Source organism: Corvus cornix, chromosome 3, assembly GCF_000738735.6.
Source record: "Corvus cornix cornix isolate S_Up_H32 chromosome 3, ASM73873v5, whole genome shotgun sequence".
NCBI classification, from domain to species: domain Eukaryota; kingdom Metazoa; phylum Chordata; class Aves; order Passeriformes; family Corvidae; genus Corvus; species Corvus cornix.
In genome coordinates this window covers 64039459-64063040 of record NC_047056.1, presented here as the reverse complement: position 1 = coordinate 64063040, position 23582 = coordinate 64039459, and the positions used below count along the sequence as shown (strand labels likewise).

The window sequence follows — 23582 nt, the reverse complement described above, 5'->3', positions numbered from 1 at the left end:
ATACATAACATTAAAAACCAGTATATATTAAAAGGCATATTTACATCCACAATTTTTGAACACTTTTTGTTTAAGGAACAACTTAAAAGTAATACAAATAAAAAGTAGTAAAATAATTGCTTTTTTATTTCTTTTATTTTTGGGGTGAACATGGGAGAAAGAGAAGTCTATTTTATCTTTTCATAATTTAAAACTTCTGACAAACCTGCATGTAAGGAAACTTACGGACATTAGAAGCCACCTTAAGTGAAAGCATTTGTATGTTTAAAGCCACTAAGGCATTCATGTGTTTGCTCAGAAGAAGAATTTGATGGCTAAAATAACATTTACATCAGTCACTTCTTACCCATGTCCTTCTGACGTTTCTGTGACATTTTCCTCTTGAGCAGTTAGTAAAACTTGTGACACTTTATACTGAGTCTCCAAGAGTAAAAGGGTATTGAGCTCACAGCACAGCACATTCAACAGCCTGCAGAAGGACACATTGAAATGATACGACATCAGTCAGGACTCCAGTAACGCACAGTAAGACAAGAGTGAACGTGTTTATGAGATCTTGCAATGGAAAGCAAGGGGAGAAATACACAACAAAAAAACCCACTTGAAGTGTCTGACAAAAACCCAGGCATTACTAGGTCAGGAACACTCCTTTATATCATTTTTAGCCACTCAAGTGGCACAACCTTAATCAAACAGGGTCCCAACAGATTTTTTTGTGTGCACTGAACAACCAGAGAAAATACCCACTGGTCAGCTCAGTCTGCTTTTGAGTTTGCATCACAGAATGACAGAAATGACGCAGGCTTAGTAAGACACTCCATGTGAAATGTACGGAAATTATACAATAATAGGCTGGTAAGGCAACTCAGAGTCAGGTTGTCTGAAGGGGGAGGAAGGCAGGGAGGTAAAAAAATATCTTTCCTTTAGAAAGTAGGCTTTTAAGCCCTTCTGTATAATCAAATTTAACACAGTTCAAAAGCAATAAAAGATTTAATGTGTAACATAACCAAAAAATCTGCTGGGTTGGGGTTTTTTCAGAGAAACATGAATGGTAAATGAAATTAGTAATAACAAGTGCCCAAGACAGTGCCTTATATACAATTTTCTTTCATAAATTTGGGGCAAATTAACAGGGTAAGTACTCCAATATATTTTCACATAAATCTGAAGTAAAGTAATCCAAATCATACTACTTTTTCTTTTAACTAATCTATTCATTCTAAGACCGCAACAGAATAATTTTATTGAGGGCTTCCAGTTCAAGGAAAACTGTAAATGTAACTAAACATTCTTGTTACTGGTTTTATTTCCTGTTTTAACACAGTCATAAAATGAAACATAAATTACATCTGATCAGCATTTTATTTTGTATTCACATAAGATTTGATATGAACTAGAAAATACACTGTTTTAAATTGTTTGTTAGTCAAAGCTTATTTTCTTCCCTGTAATTCCCAATATGCTTCTACTGACAATAGCAAAAATTCATAAGCCATTCTCCCAATAATTTAACACCTGAAAATTCATACAGTTGTGGCCAAGGATTAAACAGTCAAGATGAGAATATGTCTCTTTAGGTTTTTTTCCTGTTGTTTTTCAATACAACTTGATCTGTTCAGTTTCAGTATTCTTCAGGTTTTATTTCTTTTACATTATCTATTTTGTGACATCAATTTGTTCTCAGTACTTTTCAAAATCACAGAAGAAGCAATGACAGTTCAACTATAACTTTTATTATTACTATTATTTAGAAGAAAAAAAAAACAGAACAGAGCACTGAAACCATCATGAAGATGGACAATTTCTTCTGTTAAGTACAATAAATGGCAAAAACCTATTTACAGCAGTTAAAAACCACTTGGGAGAAGACTGGTAGCTGAGAATGCTTTATAACATCTCCTCTGGTAGGCAAGGCAGGGCAAAAAACAACCATAAGCAAATAAAATTAGGTAGATGGAATAGTCGTAAAATAAATGACAAAATATACAAGATCTAATATGAGCAGCTGCTGCTTGGGCATCCAAATGAAATTTTCACCTATATAGAAAAATACATTTAAAATGCTATTATTGAAGTACAGGTGTATTTAGTTAAATGTAATATTCCATTAATTACCTTCCAATGTCATAAATGTATAGACTAAGGTTTGTAATTTTTTTTAAAAAATCACATTTTATAGTATGTATATTTGTAACCATGCTTGAATACAGCTATGGAGATTTTTCTTTTTTGTTTGCTTTTAATTGCATTTGGAACATAAGAATTGTATCAAACTCCCCAACTCAATATCTCATCTATAAGAAGCACATGCTTGTGAGAATGTATAAAACCTTTACAGATATAATACAACAAGATAAAACATATCTTTTTGAGACATATTTTAAAATTTTCTTTGGAAACCGGAAGACAGAATTCCCAATCTGAATACTGCTGAAAATTGGAAGACAGGCTTTGATGAAGTTCTTGTATCTGGGGAGAACCCAATGCAACAGCACAGGCTGGGGGCCAGTCAGTCAGAAAGCAGCTTTGCAGACAAGGGCCTGGGAGTCCTAATGGTCAATAGGTTGAACATGAGCCAGAAACATGCCCTTGAAGGCCAGCGCCATCCTGGGCTGAGTAATGAAGAGTGCTGCCAAAAGTCACTTTGAGGGAGGTGACCCTGCCCCTCTGTTGGCACTGGTAAAGTCATACTGGAGTGCTGAGTCTAGTTCTGGGCTCCCCAGTAACAGCATGACAGGGATGCACTGGAGGAGGTCCAGCAAAAGGCCGAGAGGATGATTAAGGCTTGGGCCATTTGGCATAGAGAAAAGCAGAGAGAGCTGTGAGTGCTCAGCCTACAGAAGAGGATCCTCAGGGGAGATCCTGTCAATGTGTATAAATATCGAACAGGAAGGTTTGAAAATTGAGTCAGCCTCTTCTCAGTGATACCCAGTGAAAGGACTAGATGCAATGGGCATGAATTGAAAGACAGGAAATTCCATTTTAATATATTGTGACGGTGGTAAAACAGTGGAACAAATTGCCCAGAAACGCTGCAGGATCACCAGCCATGACAATATTCTAAACCAGACTGGACACAGCCTTGAGTAATGCTCTGCAGTTGAACCCACTTTGAGCAGAGCAGTCATACTACACAATCTTCCACCTCCCTTTCAATTCTGATTATATAATTCTGTGATCACTACTAATAAGATATACCATACACCCAGGAACAAACTGCAATGCATATAAAATACAAGATTATCTGAAGGCAGTCCTTTATAGAAGAATAATTTTAAAGATATTCAGAAATATCAAAATACATATCATAGCTGTGAAAGTATGCTAGGAATAAGTAATTTTGTTCTGAATTCTGCACTTCCTGCCCTATCTTTCCTGGAAGGTGGTCCCTGGATTCTATCCCTTCAACTACAATTTCACAACTAATACTTCACTGCAGAAATCCCTAATCTAAAAAAAAGGCATTCTAACTAGTATTTTGTTCCACAAACTATCTCCCCTGCTTTTGGTATGTGGAATCATAATGACTTCTTTAATTATGACAGAAAAAAAGGTCCTTCTTGGGATATAAGTCAGCTAGTAAATAAACCTTGCTAATTTTTATGTTGCCTCTCTAAATTTTTTTGCCTGAAAATAATATAATTAAACTGCCCATGATTTACTCTGAGTTGCTAAAAACGCATATGATGAGGATAGCTTATTAACATACTTCACAATATTTTTTCTATGAGTTCCTTTTAAGAACACAAAGCAATATATCCTTTGTTCTTTTTCCCAACGTCAAACTATGTTTCTCTCAACAGGACCTTTATTATGGTAAATCCAATTCTATTTTCCTGCAGTTCCCACTACACTACCATATACTGTTCTTCCTTACTGTCGTAATATATGTTCTTTCCAAAGCCACTCTGATGTTCTGTCCTCACTTCAGGGATATCTGCTAATGCTCAGCCGGTGGTGAAAGATGCAAGATACTGTTCTTGAACACAGCAGCTGTAACAGTCGGTGGTGGGTTGACACCAGTCAGCAACTAAGCACCCACCCTGCTGCTCACTCCCTTGCCACAGTGCCTGGCCAGTCTACAGACAATGAGACCTGCAAGACCAACCTCCAAGCCCCTCAGTTTTTATTACTGAGTGGGATGTTACACGGTATAAAACATTTCTCTGGTCAGTTCCGGTCAGTTGTCCCAGCTGTGCTCATTCCCAGCCTCTTGCACATTCCTAGCCTACTTTCTGGGGAGTGGGGATAAAAAAGAAAGCCCTGTAGCTGAGCAGTTGCTTGCACAATTTCAGTGGGAACATGCTTTGTTATCAATACTCTTTTACTCACAAATTCAAAACACAGCATCCATGTGGGGTTCTATAAAAAATTTAACCCCAGTCCATACACAGTCCAGTGAAACAAGATAAAATTCCCTGCTATAAGCAGCACGAAATTTCCACCATCTAGAAAAAAGAAAGCAGCTCAAAATAAACTATACTACAATCTCAGTAATAGATGTGTGCATGCAGCATAAAATGGCTAACTAAACACAAAATGCTTATATCTATGCTATAGACAGTGACATGAGGATGAAATAGAGGACTAAACTGGTCTCTAGTAAAAGGTTTTCTTTTGGCTTGCAGTTACTGCCTTCTACAGCTATAAGCATGGCTGAATCAGGTCAGTGCAAAATACACAGCATGGTATTTGTAGAGAGCTCAGTTGTGACAAGGTAAGGTGCTTTTATCTCTCAGGAATAAATATTAAAAACTGAAGAGCAATAACACAAGGACTGGAACTTCTTTGCAGTAGCAGGACCTCCTTGTCACTAAATGAGTATGTACAACAACAGTGAAATCCAAAGCAAAACTTTCATTAAACAATTTCAGTGTCATCATCATCAGGGGCAGCCTCAAAACATTTAACATCAGAGCTTACATTAACAATTTGATTTATTCTTTATTATGCTTTGAATAAGAGCCCAAACTTCAATGAGAACGTGGATCCAAACAGTGAGTGGCAATGACTATCAAGTGCCAGACCAGTAGACAAAGGCTATGGCTAACAAAAAACCCCCAAAGAAGTCAAAAGCCACTCAGTCAGTGTTGGAACACAAAGGGCATTTGGAAGCTCCAGCCAAGCAAAGCTTTGCACACTGCCTTTGCACACTGAACAAAAGGCATTAGCAATGAGCAGATAGAGGATGCCTCTGCACTTGGTCTAGCTAAAGGATTGAGGCTTCTAGTTGTTCCACTGAGGGCAATGCATGGTTTTGAAAAAAATATGAGTTTCTGGATACAGAAGTTACACCTTTGGTGCCTGGGGCACTGGAAGCTACTACCTTAGGGCAGTCATGTTTCTCCCAGAAAACTCCGTGACTAATGTATTCCTTACAATGTTTGCCACATGAAGAGATTTTCAAAAGAGCACCTACGCCACTTCAGCTACCCAATGTACCTACAAATGACATGTAATCTGATTGCTAATGGTAAAAAGTTTCCCTAGCTAAACAAAAATGCTTTCCATGAGCATCACTTGCCAGCCTAGAGGACTGAGAAGTGAAGTGCTTTAATCTTCCCTCAGCTAAGTAAAGAAAAAAAGTCAACAAACAAGTGACATCTGATCACAGAATCTACTGTTCCTATTTTATTAATAATGATTTGTTTTAAATTAATAAACCTAAAAAAACTTTTATTAATATATAAATTAGCAAAAAATTGAATAAATTGTGTAACTACATGACCACAGATAATGTAGACGCATTCTCACATAATCCTGTTGCAAATCCTCATCACTAGTAGTCACAGCTAACCCAGACCCTGTCCCCTTTCACCTTTGGGTTCTGCTAATCATAATGTTTTTTAATAAAGAGAAAGAAAAAGAGCCACTAAATATAAATAGCATTATGTTGCAATCGTTAAAATCACACATTCTCTTAATTAACAATACACATAATGCAAGAACAACTAAGGAACAATCTACTTTATATGCTGAGGCTACCTCACTATTAAAATGCAATTATATAAGGGGGCTTTTTACAATGCAGTTGACAAAAGTAATGGAGAAGAATGCAGGGGTGTTTGTTATGTGTATTTCCTAAACTCACAAAGTTATCTTTTGCCTATCACTTTTTTTTCCATTTAATTCATTCATCTGGATTTCACTGGAGTGCTTTAGATGAAATTTTGACTACTACGTACTGCTTTAAAGCAAATTTCAAGATGCTGATTGATTTTGATGTTAGTATAGTATGAGCCATTTAAATTTTCTCTGCTAGTTTTTGGGGCAACAAAAATAGATACAATGCATTTTTATAATTTTCTGCACCCATTTGGTAAGCAACAAAACTAGGATAATAAATAAAAAAACATATTTGCCATGATATTTTATATGACAAAGAAAATGTGACCTAACAATGTCAAAATATTTATTACACAAACCTGAAAATAACAAGCCAATATTCTTTTCCTACTTGCAGCAGACAGTAGCTTTACAATCCTGAAGCTGATACAGATGAGCATATGACTTAGACTAATATTTACAATTTTCTATAATTCCACAGAAACAGAAATGCATTTATTCACACTGAGCATTGTAATAAATACTGTGTTTTCAGCCTTGCCTTGCCTAAACCTAAACTAAATCTATTTTTCATTGCAGTTCAAATTATACTTCTACAAAATAGGTTATCTTCATATATCTCTAATGCTAGTTAAAGCACATTGTGTCTTTACAATTAAGCAGTCACAATTAGCATGTCTGAAGGAAAAGGATGCACCCTCAGAATTTTCCAGGTATTTCTCTGCAGAAAGCCAAACTCTTGAACAGGCTGCTTTCCTTGTCTCCTGATGCCCACTAGCAGGAGGCATCTCAGTGAACAAGTGTGGAGCTAACAAAGGTTCTTCTGATTCAGAATGTACATACAAAAGATCTTTTGACTTCACAGTATTTAGGAGTTCTATTGATCTATGGTCGAAATAAGCCACTGGGGAAAAAATAAGATAGCCAAAGAAAGAAAGGGTCTCGTTTTCCTCTTTAAAGTATTCAAATGCCCCTACTATCATATTACCATATATCCACAAAAAAAAAGATTCCAGGAACAGTGTTATAGAAGTACTCTATTAAGTAAAGGGAGTTTTTGCAAAGCCGCCTGTAAACCAACTCTTATGCCCTCCCACTGCCCACAGCCTATGCATATTCCAGTAATGTTGTTTCTCCTGTTTTTTTACTCAAGCCAACACTAATGGAGTATCTTTGAATTTATTTTGGGGTATTGATACTGTTTAGAGACAGGAACCTGATTATCAAAGGTACAAATTTTGACTCTGCCACACTTTAATCCAGCTAACAAAATGGTATCACTAACATTCACAGAAAACTAATTTTCTGAATAGAGGGTACAGCAATATGTAAATGCCTGAATAATGCTCTAGGCAAAGACTTTGAAAATATATATATTATGCATATATTTTCTTGGCAGGCTGTAAAATCTCAAAAGTCATGAATGTATTTACTATACTGAAATACTAGACAAGTTGCCTTGATAATGTATAAAGCCATCAATCTGAAAGATTCCTTTATTAATATAAGTTACAGAGATTCAAAGAGCTTGGCCTTAAAAGGAAGCTGGTGAAAACTTCTAGTGCTACATTTTAGGAAAACTGCTATTTCTCATATGCAGTACCTTTTCAAACCAGATCGATGGGTACACTTGTATCAGAGAAATAAAGCTGATAATTAAATTAAGAAAATACTCTGTGTTTAGTATGTTAAAAAAATATTGCTTTAATTACTGCTTTGAATTTCCCTTCTCTAGGATTTGTGCTCTGATGGCAAGTTCAGAACCTTCTAAAACAGAAAGACCACTGAAAATTCCTGCATTAGTTCCTGTGCATCCAGATTTTCAGCCTGTAGAAAAGAGTGTCTGAGACAGCCTTCAGTGTTCTTTTATCAACTGATATTGGCCAACTGGGAGACTTCTCGATTCTAAATAAGTGTAAATCTGCTTTGAAGCTGAAAGCTGAACTGACAGTTTGAAAATCTTTCTATACACAAATTAGGAACTGTCTATATACTTGCACATATCTATTCCTATCTCCCACTTCTTGCCTAAGGTTTTCCTTTAATAAATAAGTAATAATGATAATAATACCTTTTTTTTTCCCCAATTAGTTTAAAAGGACCTTCAAATGAATAAATCTCATCACAGAAACACACAATAGTGCAATTAATGGAATACCAGTTCACTGCGTGTGAAATTACTGAAGAACCATCCTAGGCCAAGACACACCCAATAACTTAAAAACAAAAAACAAACAAACAAAACTAAAAACAAACAAGCAAATTAAAAAAAAACCAGAAAGAAAAAAACAAAATAAGAAAATCAAAGATAGCACAGATTTGAACTTAGCTACAGCTTACTGTGGAACTATTTCACCCTTGACCACACAGGTCCTCATCTATAGGAATGCACCATAGGGAGTATTCTTTAACAGATATTGGCTATGCACACCATATCTAGCTTCCCTGTGTTTTCCCTTTGATTTCTACTGCATGCACACCACTTTACAGAGTGCTTAAGCTTGAAAAGGAAAGTTGACAGAAGAGCCTCTACCAGTCTGTCCTTCAAAATTACAATTCAGAATTCATACTTATTCAAAATGAAGAAAACTATCCACCAGAGAATGCAATAATAACATTAAAAACATAAATATATACATCTGTGCATTTTGGATTAAACAGACAGTGGAAATACCAATGTATTAAAAGTTTTTATATGCAATGATACAGCTAATAACCAAAATAATTTAAGACATTGAAGCTCAGTATACACCTGAAGGAAAATTTAGTTCTAAATTGCAGAAGTTGTTTAACATTCAAGTAAGTAAATGTGTAACTGTTTTGAACAATAAAAACAGGACCTTACAGTATAACCTGTAAGTTAAACAGATCTGAAGTTCAGCACTCAGCTCTGGGTGAGCCACATGTACAAATATAAAGTGTATGGCCGTATAGATCTGTGAACAATTAAAATAAAGTGGGTTTGGCTGTACTGCTGGTATTGAGTCTAGCAAAAATGTTTCTAGACAAAATCTTCACAAAATCATACTGCTTTTCAATGCTGCAATTATCACAAACACCTAAATATTTTATTTCTACATAACAGCAAAGAGAAATGTAGATCTTTTGCTCCAATTTCCATATTTTCAGATCTGTTAAGCATCTAATATTATTTGATCTAACTGCTGCTGAACTTAGAACTCTTGATGGAATTTGGTCACGGAGCAAACCAACTACACAAGGCAAGGTTCATTTTACAGAACATGGATGTCTGCAGTCAGTAGCATTTACAGGAAAAATCACGGAACTTTAACTGTATGCCTCCCACGTTCAGATAATATAGGCTACAGTTTCTTGCAAGTCTTAATAATCTAAATAAGTCTTAACACTGTAAATCCTGATTTAGAAGGGCCCCATCAGGATCAAGTCCAACTCCTGTTCCTGCACAGGACACCCCAAGAATTGCACCACAGGCTGAGAGCATTGTCCAAATGCTTTCTTGAACTCTGTCAGGCTTGGTGCGGTGACCACCTTCCAGGGAGCCTGTTCCAGTGCCCAACCACCCTTTATTTTAAGCTGTAAACCATCTCATTTTCTCTTGATCCTAATTAAATCAATGGAAGGTCTGTCAAGTTTTCTGTGGAGTCTACCTAATCGTAAATGAAGAAAATAATTTATTTTTCAAATTTCATCTTAAGACTTCTCATTCCTATATAAACTAGTGATTTTCTCCAAAGCAGCATTTATAACTTCTATGTCAAAATCATGTATCTCCCAATTCCAATCTCTGCCGTTGTTCATCTCCTCCATGCTCATCCTTATCAACAAATTGATATCTTACGGTTATTCATACATAGTATGAAATAATTTTACAGTGATATCAAAGTACAAATATGGCTGCAAAAAGCTAGTGTTTCAAAACTTAATCAGTTGGGCTATATTGTGCTCAAACAAGGTTATCAAAGTTTTCCATATTATGAAGTACAATACAATAGATCTTTTATTTCAACTGCATAAAATAAGTTCATAACAAAAATGTGAATTCAAGGATTTATATATTCAGCCTTGGAAAACAGAATAAAAATGCAGAAACTAATGTCTACGTTAAAATTATAAGGCACTGAATATTACAAAACATGAGCATAACAGTGTGAGCATCTTTTAAGTTTACCTTCAGGTTCTAGAAATATTTGGAATCAAATGCTACTCTTCTCAAAATAAGTTTTTGTGAAATTGGTGATAATTAAACAAATACTTAAGAGAACAATTTTAAGTACAGGGAGACTACATAAGCCAAACTGACATAAACATAGTAAAAATAATTTATTTCAGTATTTTGGTGTACAGTGGATGTACAACTTGTTTTTTACAGTCAAATAGGCAAAATCACATGCAATTTCTATCACTGCTTCTCATATTACAATATATCCATTTACAGATAATAAGATTAGATTCAAACTGTTCTCATTTTGTAGGCCATTTTTCATTTAATCTCCTTATGCTAAAAGGGGGGGAAATTTCACCTTCATACATCATAAAACCCAAACAATGTTATCTTGTCAGAAGTAACACATCCAAGCATGTTATATCCTATTTAGTTAACGTGACCAGAGAATAAAAAACATGCATCTTACCTCAGACCAAATATATGGGATTGTTCGTAATTGAATAAGGAATGAATTTTAGCTTCTGAGTTCAAAATTATAAGCCTGTCAATGATATCCTGCCAAAGGAAGAGAAATGTATGCTTTTGTAATTTATGCACATCATAGTTTCATATGGATATTTACTATTGGATGAAAGCCATTATTAAAACACACACCAAAATTATTTCTTTAACAAGAGGTGTTTTCCACACAAAAGTCAATGGCAAAAAGAAACCATGTAGAAGGTTAGGAAAAAAAAATCTGTTAAAAAATATAAACATACAAAAAGATCCTTGCATATCAACTATCTTAGTTCTTCTTCAGTATTAAACCACAAAAAAAAAGTTAAACTCTTTTTTGTATGTTTGAATGTGTACATGTCTATTTCAATGAAGAGAACAGCAAATCCTTTAGTATAATAACCCTTTTTCACACTGGTTAGTAGTACATGCTTCAAGTCACAGCCATTTATTCCCAGTTTAGCAAGGCTTGGCTCAGATGTTGAGGCTTACACCTTTTATCTTAGAGCATCTCATGTAACAGACAATGACCTGTTACACTTCTTCCACATATCTAATCTAATTATCTTCCCCTGGTTCACTGCATATGCAAACTGCTTCTGAAGGAATAATTTCATTTAAAAAATAGGAAAGAACAAAAACATTCAGTGATGTTATCATCTCAGAGACAGATTGCTGTGCTATGGTCAGAGGAAACAGATTACAAAATCGTTATCAGCTTTATTTAATCTCTATTAAATACAATAGTTTTATTTTCACATTTAAGAAGTACAGTTTCAGAGACAGCAGAGGGAGTTATTATTCACCTAATTAGATCAATGAGTCATTTCGATAAGATTTGAGGGGAAAGTTAAGACCCATACTTTCATGAAATCAACAAAAGATCTGTTTTTTAACAGAGAAAAGTAAAATTCCTGAGTAAAACTCACAGTAGCAAAAAAAAGTCTATAACTTTTCAAAGTAAACTTTCTTCATAAAATGCATTCTTATTTAAAATGAAAGCATATTTTTCCTATTAGATTTTTGGGGCTGTGGGGGAGACAGCTTTTTCCACATAGTACATTCACAATCAAATTCTCAATTAAAAAACTCAACTTGTACCTCAAGGCTGTTCATAAAATTGATAATGCAAGCAATTGATTTGTATGGGATTTAAGATTTTTTTGGTATATTTGTACATTCAAATGCTAAGGGGTATTTCTCTGGTAACAACCTCCTCTCATTTATAAATCAAAGCTTGGAGCTGCAAAAGTGTACAAAGAGCAGGCACAGTGAGAGGACTACTGAGAAAGGAGACCAAGCTCGGATTTGGGATTTTAGGAAGGAAGATAATTAACGAGGTTTAACACAAGATTACATCCAAAAAATGTGCAGATAGATCTGCACTGCTCAGCTATAGAGCACAGCTTAAATATTATGGTCAGATGCCATCTACTTTGAATACCTAAGACAAACCATCTAAGACTCTCCAGAATCACTGAAGAAAATTACCTGTTTTAACGTCTTGCAAAGCTACAGATCTAGACGGTACTATCCAAACTAGATTCCCCTGAATATATGTACTGCAGAAACCCTCAAAGAGTGAAGGCAGGGAGAAGAACCCTCATTTATATGTTCCATTTTCTAAAGTAACTTTACATGCCAAACACAGGAAAAAGAAATCTTGAATGTATTAAGGAAAACTTTCCAAAGGGCACAAAATAAAAACCTGATTAGTCTACAGTTTGAAGTAGTAAAAGCTCAGCTGACAATCTGTTCAGTCAATGATGCAGCTAGTCAGACAAAAATACAAAGGAGGCAAAAATGGTTAAATCCTGGGTAGTCAAGAAATAAATATACAAAAATGAGTAAGTTCTGTGCATTAGCAAATATAGTCTAGCATAAACAAGTCAGATTCTGTGGCAATGTAACACAATTCAGAAACAGAGAAAAAATAAGGAACACAATCAAATCTTCTAGTGGCATTGAAATTGCTTTTACTTTGCTTTCTATAGTTACATCTGGCCAAAATCTTTTATCTTTTGCTTTCTGCAATCACTGCCCAAAGACGTGGTTATAACAAATCTGTATCTCTGCTTAACTTCAGAAGTTTTCTGAGTACTTAGACTCAGCCATTATATGTTAAATTAACATTAGAGGATCTGACTATTTCCTTTCTGTTAACTACATAACCTTGGATGCCTGTCTTACATAGCTAGACATATCTCTATCCAATCTTGGATGTCTAGGCTTACAAAACCCACGGCTGCACAGTAGTTAAGTGAGACAAGCCTCATCCAAAACATCTTTATCTCCTCAGGGAACTTTGCACAATTGTACCAGTATTGGCATTTCTAGAAACTAGAGAATTTCATAAAAATACTGAAGTGCCTCAAAAGCTAAAACAACACTGGCTTTCAAAAGTTACAAAAATCATTCTTGAAATCTACCACAATTTGAATGCTCTCAAATATTTATCATCTTCAGCATACATCTATCTTCCTTGCTCCCAATGCCTTAAAAAAACTTGGTAACTGAACAAAGCTATCCATCAGTGAACACACTAACATTGAGTAGATTGGAAAAATGAAATTTATCATGTCATTTCCTCCTGAAATCATCAAAACAGTATTGCAAAAAAGAACTCAAAAATCCCTTCCAAACATAACATACACTATTATGATAAACTCTGTCTAAACAACTTAAACTATCACCAATCCAGAGCCTGTGCTAAACAAACACTTCAACATAACAGCAATTAAAGTGCTAACTCGTTAGAAAAAAAATTTGATTTTAACTGCCACACAAGGTCACAAATTACTTGTCTGTGCTTTGTAGATGAGAAAAAAGCCGTAATTGACTAAGTTGGATGATTGAATACAAAATAATACTAAATACAGAAATGGTGAAGCTATTTTTCTGAAGTATGTCTTAATCAGTAGCTTTCCCATTACTGATTTTTTCCTTTGTGTGAATCATGTGTCCTATTAAAAAAATTGCCTGAGGTATGGGGATTTTGTGTTTTCATTTTGTTGGTTTGTTTTTTTTTTTCTTTTATTCTGTTTAAATCCACAGATAGTGTGATAGAGCAATGCTGTATAAAACACAAGTATATGTACTTACCAACATTTTCCAGTATGTAACTGCATGCACATACAAATGTGTTTCTGTATGTTACTTTTTTCCATGAAAAAACACGATTCTAACACAAGTCAGGAAAGACGATCTTTAGATTAGGCATCAAATTTTATATTATCTTTAAGATTTCAAAATGAAAATTTAGGTTAATATGAAGTCATATGTGCATATACTGCCCTCATGCTGTATATAATACAAAATGCAGAAAAATTCAAAATCTTTCAATAAGAAATAAACTTACGTCTTTTATAGCAATAACATTTTCTCAGGAAGAAACATCTTAACAGAAGTATTTTCCTTTCAAAATACTTACAATTATATCTGTGGGTACTTCACGGAATGAATACATGGGTTTATTTGGTATATCTCGTTTACTCAGGAGCTCAAAAACTGCTGGATAAGTGAGCAAGTTTACCAGAAACAAAAAAGACTAGAGAAAGAAAAAAAAGAGGGACAACAGGGAACATTAATCACTTAAGTGCAACCAAGTAAGTTTTAGAAATTATTTGCCATTTACAGTAACTTTGTTCTTATCCTTTACAGGCTGAACTTGACATAAATAGACCTGCCCAAAATAAAACTGCATATCCTGGTAAGCATCTATATAATCTAAAAGGGCAGCAGTGTCTGAAATATCTATTATCTATCAAACTGTACAAGCAATTTTGAAAATCACAGTATTCATTACCACATAATTCTAAAATTTATAGACACAGAATACTCTAAAACACATCCTTCTTCCTGGTCTTATTACAGTAATCTGGACATAAACTGATGGCCAGCATTTAAGACTTAGTTTTATCATGATTGTTACTCATTATTTCATAGTTAATCCTTTGCATTGTGAACTGCCACGCAACACAAGAATCCTTTATCAGACATAATTTAACTAGTGTATTATACAAATTTTGACACATGCGCCAAGAAGCAAGTATAGTTGCAATAAAAATCATCCTGTCTGAACCACGGCACTGTTTATTTCCAGGCAAAAACATAAGATTAAATAATTTCTCACCTTCTGACAACTTTGGTCAATAGGGTCAACTGGAGTAGATTTGGGTTGGGTTATTCTCAAATCATCTTTTCCACACTCCAAAAGAGCCCATAATTCAGTTACAAGTGCCTTTATAAAGCCTAAAACAAATGTTTGTTCTAATCATGAGTTTCATGTTAAAATATGTCACACCAGAATTCTAACCAAGATTTTCAAAATTCTCTATATTGAAGGCTGAAATTTCACATCACAGATTGCCTGAGGGTTACTATCCCTGTTATTCTCAACCCTTTAGTAAAAATTACCTTTCTAGAGCAGTCTAGTTATGTTCCATCTACAGTCTGCAGCAATGGTTTCCAAAGACTATTACACTAGAGTAGGATTATATTTAGATCTCTTCTAAGTAAACGAGCTTCTGACCTTCTTTAAAAAGTTAATTGTAACAGATCAAGGCTTAGCCAGTATTGTCTCTGTGGTTCTAAAAATACAGATTCACTATAACTCATTAATAAATTAAAACATACCACAATGAAAAGGACTAAAAAAAAACCTTTAAGAGAAGCACTACTAGCTGAATTTAAATTGTTAAAATTTAAAATGTTAAATATTTAAATAGAAGAGGAAAGAGCCATCTAACTCTGAAATCTTCAAATGTAAGTTACAGGCTTAATAGAAACTTTACATACATTACACAAGCTGTGAGGGTTGAAAATCAATGCTGATTATTTTTGGTATATCATTTATCTCTGATGCCACAGGGCATAAAAGGGCCATAAGACGCAATTTGGCTGAAAACCTTACAATAGGACAGATGGGTAACTCCTCAGTAGATCTGTTCCCTGCTTTCTGAAAAAATCCCAGAGGCATAAATAGTAACTAACAATCAGTTTCCTTGACTGGCAGAATTTGCCTGCCTTTTTGACAGTCTTTCAGTCAACGCCAGCCACCTCTAGATACTCAGAGAGATGATTTGCAACTTTTGTACCTCATGGACTTCCTTGGCAACTTAAGATATTAATGAGTACCCACATTGTTGATAATATGGTAACAGTTGCGTTATCTGAGATTGACTCTGCAGGGACTTTGTCTGAATTGACAATTCTTGTAGCGCAATCTCATCTACATCTCACTAATGTATAACTGCACCAATGACACTGGGGCCTTTGCAGTTCCTCACCCTTTGAGTACTCAGTAACCATGGAAATGTACAGACAAATTACAGACATCAACAGTTATTAATTCTGAGCTTCAGATCAATAAGAAACACCCGAAAACTTATTTTTAAACAGTACAAATGTCTTCATACACATACAAGAAATTTCTGGAAATCCAAACCAGTGAAGTAAAGTTTTTGCATAATATCAGAAGAAAAAATAAAACAAACCCTAAAATTCTGCATCAAGATTAATGAATGACTTGAAAGCTGGAGAGAATTAATTTCCATCAAGAAGAAATTAACAGACACTTAAGAGTCTTTGTTAATACTGCGTAATTATTTTACACAGTTGATCTTTTTTTAACATCTTTCTCTCTTTTTCTAAAATGCAAGACTACAGCATGTTATTATTCATAAAAACATTATTCTTCAATTTACCTGAATTCTGCAGAGCTACTGCAGCCATTGGTGTTGTTGCCATTTGTGTAACAATGATTCTATTACCAAAGTCTTCATATTCATTTGTCTGTTGATAAGAAGTATAAAAGTGCAGTGTTAGTTATTCAGAAGGCATGAAACTCTCAAATGATCTCTTAAATATTGATCTTTCTTACACTTGTTTACAGAATTTAATCCACTTTATGTTTAGACTTGAACAGTTCATAGATATTACCCTCTAAAGACTTACCAGGGTCAGATTCCAAACCAAACATCTTTATCAAGTATCTTATAAAAATTTAAACACAAAATACTGTGGTTGAGACATGCTATATGAGCAAATAAAACCATTAGTGTTATAATGTTTTTGTACACATTCAGTAGGATGCCTGTGGCATTACTTTTCTTGTCCTAAAAACGCATATTATCTGATTTTTTGGTTATATTTCAAGCACTTTTAGATTTCAACATGACCTACCACCATTGTCTAAAAAAAATTGCACTTAGAAGAAAAGAAAAACAGTATTTTTCTTAACTTTTCAAACCTTACAGTAAAAAGTAAACTGTACAGACTGCAATGCTTACCTGGATTTTTTTTGATAAACTGTTAACCATAAAGTTCACACAGTCATTCATGGCACCTGTACTATGAAGCAGAAATAGTCCTTTGGGTGTAGTAGAAAAAATTAGCAAGGCATCTAACAAAGTCTCTTCCCATAACAAACTGCAAGAGTAACAAAATAGTAATTAAAAATTATATGTAAAAAAGCATGGGAAAAAAAGAAAAAGTACAATTTCTAACTTTGAAAAACAACAGTACTTTACTCACTGGACTCTATGCTGAATTTATAAGTTTATGTCAGCTTGAAAAAAGGATTAAGGAAAAAGATAACATACTAGACCGTATTTTGTGTGAACATTCAAACTCAGCATGGCAAAACTAAGGTTAGGTAGGAACACAGAAGAGAAAGATGATGTAATGGGCAACCCAAAAGACCTTTGCTATCCTTTAACATACATATGACTTACAATCTGACTCTATACAGTCTTAAGATATTAACATGGCATTTACATGTTGGCAAAACAGGCACCGAATTTCTCCACAATGTAAAAACACTATGAGGAACTCATATTTGAGGAGCTAAAGGTTCCTGCAAAAAATTAGTACAGAATTATGAAGAAAGGTGCTATATTTACACAATAGCTTCATATACTAAGAGCAGTAAATGGAAAATCAACATTGCCCTGAATTTTCAGACTCACAAATAATTGTGTATTTCTCATCTTAATGCATACAAACTTCTATAACAGGACCTTAAGTTTCAGTACAAAAGGAAGGACACCTTTCACTTGGTATGTATTAGGCTTTCAGTCAAAATGCTGCCAATCTTGCTACACAATATTTTGAAGGTGTAAATATGATTCAGCAGAACAGCATTTTAAATTAGCACCACATCAAAGGCCTAAGATAAACAGACAGCTATTTTGTTCTGTGCTTTCCAATTCACATTTTCCTCAAACCCAATTCTTTAGTCAGAGAGAATAAACTATAAGTCAATTTTACATAGATTAGACACCACTCTCTAAGCCATGAAAGTTCTCAAAGGTGAGGAAGAATTTTGTAGCTCTACTGAGACCTTTGCTAGGATGGCTTCTCTACCTACCACTATCCTTTTGGCAAAAAGTCCTGGGTTTGGCTGGGATAGAGTGCGTTTTCCTCTAAGTAGCTGGTATAGTGTGCTATGTTTTGGGTTTAGGATGAGAATAATGTTGGTAACACACTGATGCTTTAGCTGTTGCCAAGTAGTGCTTATCCAAGTCAAGAACTTTCCAGTTTCCCACGCTCTGCAAGTGAGCAGGTGCACAAGAAGCCATGAGAGAGCACAGCCAGGACAGCTGAAACAAACCAGCTAAAGGGATATTCCATACTATGGGAAGTCATACTCAGTATATAAACTGCAGGGAGTTGGCCAGAAAGGGCCAATCACTGTTGAGGGATGAGCTGGGCATCGGTCACAGGGTGATGAGCAATTGAGTTGTGTCTTACTAGTTTCTCTTGTGTGTTACTTCTCTCTCTCCTTTTCATTACAGCTAATGTTATTATTACCATTAGTAGTATTACTATTATTAGTATTACTATATTTTACTTTGTTTCAATTATTAGACTGTTCGTATCTCAACCCATAATTTTCCTGATTCTTCTCCCCACCCCATTGGGATGCAAGGGACTGTGTGGTATTTACTTGCCAGCTGGAACCAAACTACAACAAAGTCATAGGGTTACAAGATGTCTCAATTGTGGTTAAAGTAGCAGTGTTCACACTTATACACATGCATAAATGAAGTACCAAGTTACCTGTTTTTTGATTCTTGACTTATTGATGAAATGGAGTCTGCATCAGTTACAGGAGTAGGTACTCTTTCTGAAAGCCAACTTGTCTGTAAAATGAAAAATAAATAAAAAGCTCCCTACTGTTTATATACACCATTTTAAAACTTCAGATTTTGTTCATTCTCTTGTTATATACAAAAGAAAAAACCACAGTGATCAGGCTGTAGTCTAGTCTTTAGCACAGAATGCACTATTCCACTACTTTTTTTTTTATTTCAGAAAAACTTATTTTTTACTTGTTTGGGTATAAACAATTTTAAAGCTATTACATTTAATTTTTCTAATTAGAATTCTTAAATAAACCTCTTTGTTTTCTAACTGGAGACTCCCAAATCAAAAACTGGCATTTAAAAGGAAAAAAGGAAAAAAAAGGAAAAATTGTAACACAGTTCTGAACTCAATTTCTGCCACAGGCAATGGAAATAACAGCCTCTGGAGTAAACAACACAATACTGTTTATTAATTCTGCCACTTTTTATTTTATTTATTTATAAATTATATAAATTTCTCTGTATTGGTATGGATGTGATTAGAGCTACAAACAAATATATATACATGTTCTCATATCTGATTTAGTTTATAATTTAAATTATATTTGAAAATAACTGGTATGAAAGACTGCATATTTAAAATTAATCATTTAAGGTTTTTTTTATGTTTATGGGATAAAAAGCAAATTACCCCATTGAAATAAAAGTAAGCAGTTATTACTTTACTGCCTTATACATGTGATGTACTAAATCAACAAAAGAATCTTCTATTAAATTAGTCAGTTGTATTGGATCTGGTGTTCCCCTTTTATTATCATGTCTATAAATTCTGTCTCAGAATTTCATCAGAACCTGCCAAGAAAAAGAAAGAACTTCTTTCTCCATTGGTCTTAAAACTCCAGGAGACATGTAAAAGAAATGGATACAAATAATCAGTCCATACACTAAAAAATTGACACTATGGCTTGCAAAGAGTCCACCATACTCCACCATTTTTGCTACACTATTAATGGTAGATTATTTTATAAACTTCAGGTGTCTTAAAACTGAACAATGACAGAAAAAAAATTTAAAAAGTAATAAGATGATGGAGTTGACTTTCCTGTAGTAACTTGTTGATTCTTGAAGTCAAGAATATATTGATTCTACTTCAGTTTACATCTCACTACTAAAGTGATGTGAAGAAACTTCTTGTTAGTTAAACTTTGCTTTTATTCAACACATTCAGTCTACATATCTTGTACATGTTAAGACAATTTGTCTAAATTATGTTTTATACCATAATAAGAGATTTTAATGTGAAAAGAAGTCTTTTGTGTATGTGTAAATGCTGTGGTGTTTTAGAGGAAGTAACTGAAAATGCCGATCAAAAGCTTTAAACAGTCTGCCTGTGATAAAAACTCCTGCCTGGCACTTCTCATTATGGTCTCCCGAGAATATTTCAATGTCACCTCATTATTCAACAAATGTTTGGCATCTTCTTTTTTTTTCCCTCTGTATCTTCCACTGAGAAAACCAGTTTAACTAAAAATTACTAAAGGACATCTCAGAAGTCTTTTCTTTCAAAATATCCCAAACCAAGAGTAAAGGAAAGATCTGTGGTAGATAGCAGTTAACATGACATGAAGTGGCTTCTATCATCAAGGACAATGAATGATAGGTCTACCAATGCATCAAGAGTTCCTGTTTTAATCTTTGGCATGGAAGACTCAAATTAAACTTCTGCAAGGTTCACATTCAGAAGTAAAATTTTCAAGCAGGACTTCACCCTTACAACATTTTCAAGCGCTACTTCACTATGTAAATATGATCAACCTGTAAGAACAACTATTACACAAGCTGAACGTCTCACAGTAAGGTTTTTCCCCATCCAAAAGCAAGATTTACCTTTCTCCAGGCCTCTGCAATACATTCATGCAAGGCATAAGGAATTAGCATCTGTAGGCCTTCACAAGTTCTGTACATTTGACGGCATACAAAAATGAAAGCTCCTTTAACTGACATAAGCTCAGATCCAGATAAGAGAGAAATGTCGTCATGAAGAAGTTTCTTTGTGAACTGAACAATTACACGAGCGGCTGTAAGACTAGAAATAAAATAACACTTTTTAAATGTTGTTCTGTAGTAAACAATAAACCTTAAAGCAGATCCTCTGACTAAACTTACTTAATTTTTTTTTTAGGGGAAAAGAAACTACAGAAAGAGACTATGACCCACTATGGAGGGACAAACTATATTGTAATAACAGTCAGAAGAAAAGAAATGTACAAGTGATTTTACTTTGGCAAATATATCTATGCAATGCAAAAGTATATCCGTTGCTTTCCACGCAGCCCACGTGACCATGAACTACACAGACTCTATATTTAATAGGAGTCCAGTTGGGAAGAGTAACCAGACAATCATTTTCGCTTCTGCTTTATCACTGTTAAGGATATCAGTATAAGGTAAAATTTGTCCTTGTTCTTTTCCCTATCCAAGATATCCTTCTGAAATATTGCAGATTCGTAATGACAAGGACAACTCTTTCTCCAAAAAAGTAACTTTTACTTCCACCCCCCTTAAAAACATAGGCAATTCTGAGATTTATCCACTTAGAAGACATACATTCCAAACATTTTCATGACCTGCAGCTTAGCTGTTTTCAAAGGCTCATCTCAGTTTTACTGCTGTTTTAAGTGTTAGCATCAGCTAACTACATTCTACCCATAGGAACACACAGATTCTAAATTAGGTACAGTGTTACACATGACAGCTTCTTGTACAAGATCTGTTTCTACTAGATGTATTGAAATGTGAATACTACATTAAATCTATTCTTTCAATAAATTTGGTTGATTTTACTATTTATTCTAAAAACAAAGAAAAATGAAGAAGAGAGGCCTTTGGTCTGAACAGTAACACTACGAATATAATGGAACTACCTTCAGAGAAAGGAAAGCTCTCACACGAATTAGAAAAAGAAATAAAACACAAAAACCTCCCTAATTATTTCTTTCCACTGTCATTTCACCTAATTCTACACATAAATATCTCCCTAATACATTCTCTAAAACACTTACTATTTTAATTCATAATCAGATATTTTACTCCAAACAAAACCAAAATGTATCACATTATAGATAAATGAAAGAAGAGAAAATGAGTCTTGTAAGAACAATGTAATTCATTGAAGTGCTCACTAATGCCATTCATTAATGCACTATTACCTGCCTTTGGCATTTTTTTCATTTTCTCCATACAGAAGAAGAGAAAGACCATCTTCTGAAGCAGCAATCCTTGCCAAAATATCAGCTACATCAAGTAAAGCAGTTTCAAGACAGTTTATATACACCTATTTGGAAGAGGAAAAAAAAAAACATTGCTTTTGTGAAAGCTGTTTTTTCAAGTCTGGCTTAGGTATGCAGAACCTGAAGCTCACCTTTCTGATAATTTCTTAAATAGCTTAATAGCCTATGTTCAAATGTCATCACACAGAAATCTTCATCACAGAGGGCACTAATTCCCAATATTTTCATAATCCTTATAGAAATGTTTAAAATATAAAAATAAAATTTAAAAAACCCACCAGCCCTTTTTCTTTTATCAATTCAGAAAATAGTAGCTTCCCATGGAGAATTATGTATTTTATTATACTCGTTATTGAGAAGACCTAGCTTCCAAGTTGCTAACTGAATTTAAAAATAAAAGTAGGTTGCCTTTCAAATAAAAGGTAGAGCAAATATTCATCCCAGAAATATCCCAATGACATCAGAAAAAAGGCAAAACCAATCAAAAAAATTAAGTGGTGTGTTTTTTCCCTAAGGAAACAATCTCACTACAACACAATTTTTGCTACTATTCACAAGACTTCAATGTCAGACCAATCATAGTAACAGACTAAACTACTCAATGCACAATATGATAGCTAATGTATAAAATACCACAGAAGCTACCACATTATGTAAGTAAATAAACCTTCTACATAGAAAATACATAAAAATTACAATATTCTATACATGTAAAAATCATTTGGAAGATTATTACAAACCTCTGTGCCACTCAGCAAACTTTGAACAGGATGAAGTAGGGCATCTATCACTGCATCTGTATACAAACATTCAGTAGCACATCCTGTTTGATCACAAAAAACTTGCAGGATCTCCATAACAAGACTTTCTGGAGAATAATTGTCTGGTGAACACAAGAAATGTGTATTTATATTTTAACTTACACAAATATATCTATATAATTTATGTAGTTGCTTCTGAATTATTATTAATTTTGTTAAGTGCTGATTTAACACGGAGGGAGGAAGAAAGGGTAAGGGCGGAAGGGAAGAGAAAAACTGCACAAATAACAGAAACAAATTAAAGATTGTAAAAGAAGTTATCATATGCCTCATTACAGCTAAATATATTAGCATATAAGGAAAAAAAAGAGCATTTACCTGAATGTGCTGCCAAAGCTGTCTTTGGGTAACTTGGAGAGTAATAAATAAGCTGAGTAAATAATACCAACACATCAGTTACGGATATGTTATCTATTAAAAAAAAAAAAAGGAAAGTACTTTTCAAATTAAAGTACAACTTTAATTTTCTAAATAAAAAATGGATTTTGTAAATATATGTAAAGAATGCTTTGCTGAATAGAGGAGATCAATCACATACAAATGATAAAGCAAAGGACATGCATGTCCTTGGGACTCTATTAAGGTATTTCATGATCAACTTCTAAGACTTGATCTTGCTATAAATTTAGCCAATTGAAATTGTACAATGTCTTTCACTGTAACAAATGGCAGG

The 23582-nt window shown here is 34.2% G+C and overlaps 1 protein-coding gene across 5 annotated transcripts in view; it reads right to left on the bottom strand.

Moving 5' to 3' along the window:
* Window positions 1–23582, bottom strand: part of TBC1D32 (TBC1 domain family member 32) — a 71262-nt gene that overhangs the window by 32243 nt on the left and 15437 nt on the right. For all 5 annotated transcript variants that reach the window (XM_039569534.1, XM_039569537.1, XM_019290949.3 and 2 more), the window contains exons 14-24: window positions 23228–23320; window positions 22829–22971; window positions 22008–22132; window positions 20686–20884; window positions 18773–18855; window positions 17002–17140; window positions 16417–16504; window positions 14844–14962; window positions 14142–14258; window positions 10680–10768; window positions 347–469 (exon numbers count right to left, since the gene is read on the bottom strand). In XM_039569534.1, coding sequence (XP_039425468.1) covers window positions 347–469; window positions 10680–10768; window positions 14142–14258; window positions 14844–14962; window positions 16417–16504; window positions 17002–17140; window positions 18773–18855; window positions 20686–20884; window positions 22008–22132; window positions 22829–22971; window positions 23228–23320 — 1318 coding nt within the window. The remainder of the gene's footprint in view (window positions 1–346; window positions 470–10679; window positions 10769–14141; window positions 14259–14843; window positions 14963–16416; window positions 16505–17001; window positions 17141–18772; window positions 18856–20685; window positions 20885–22007; window positions 22133–22828; window positions 22972–23227; window positions 23321–23582) is intronic.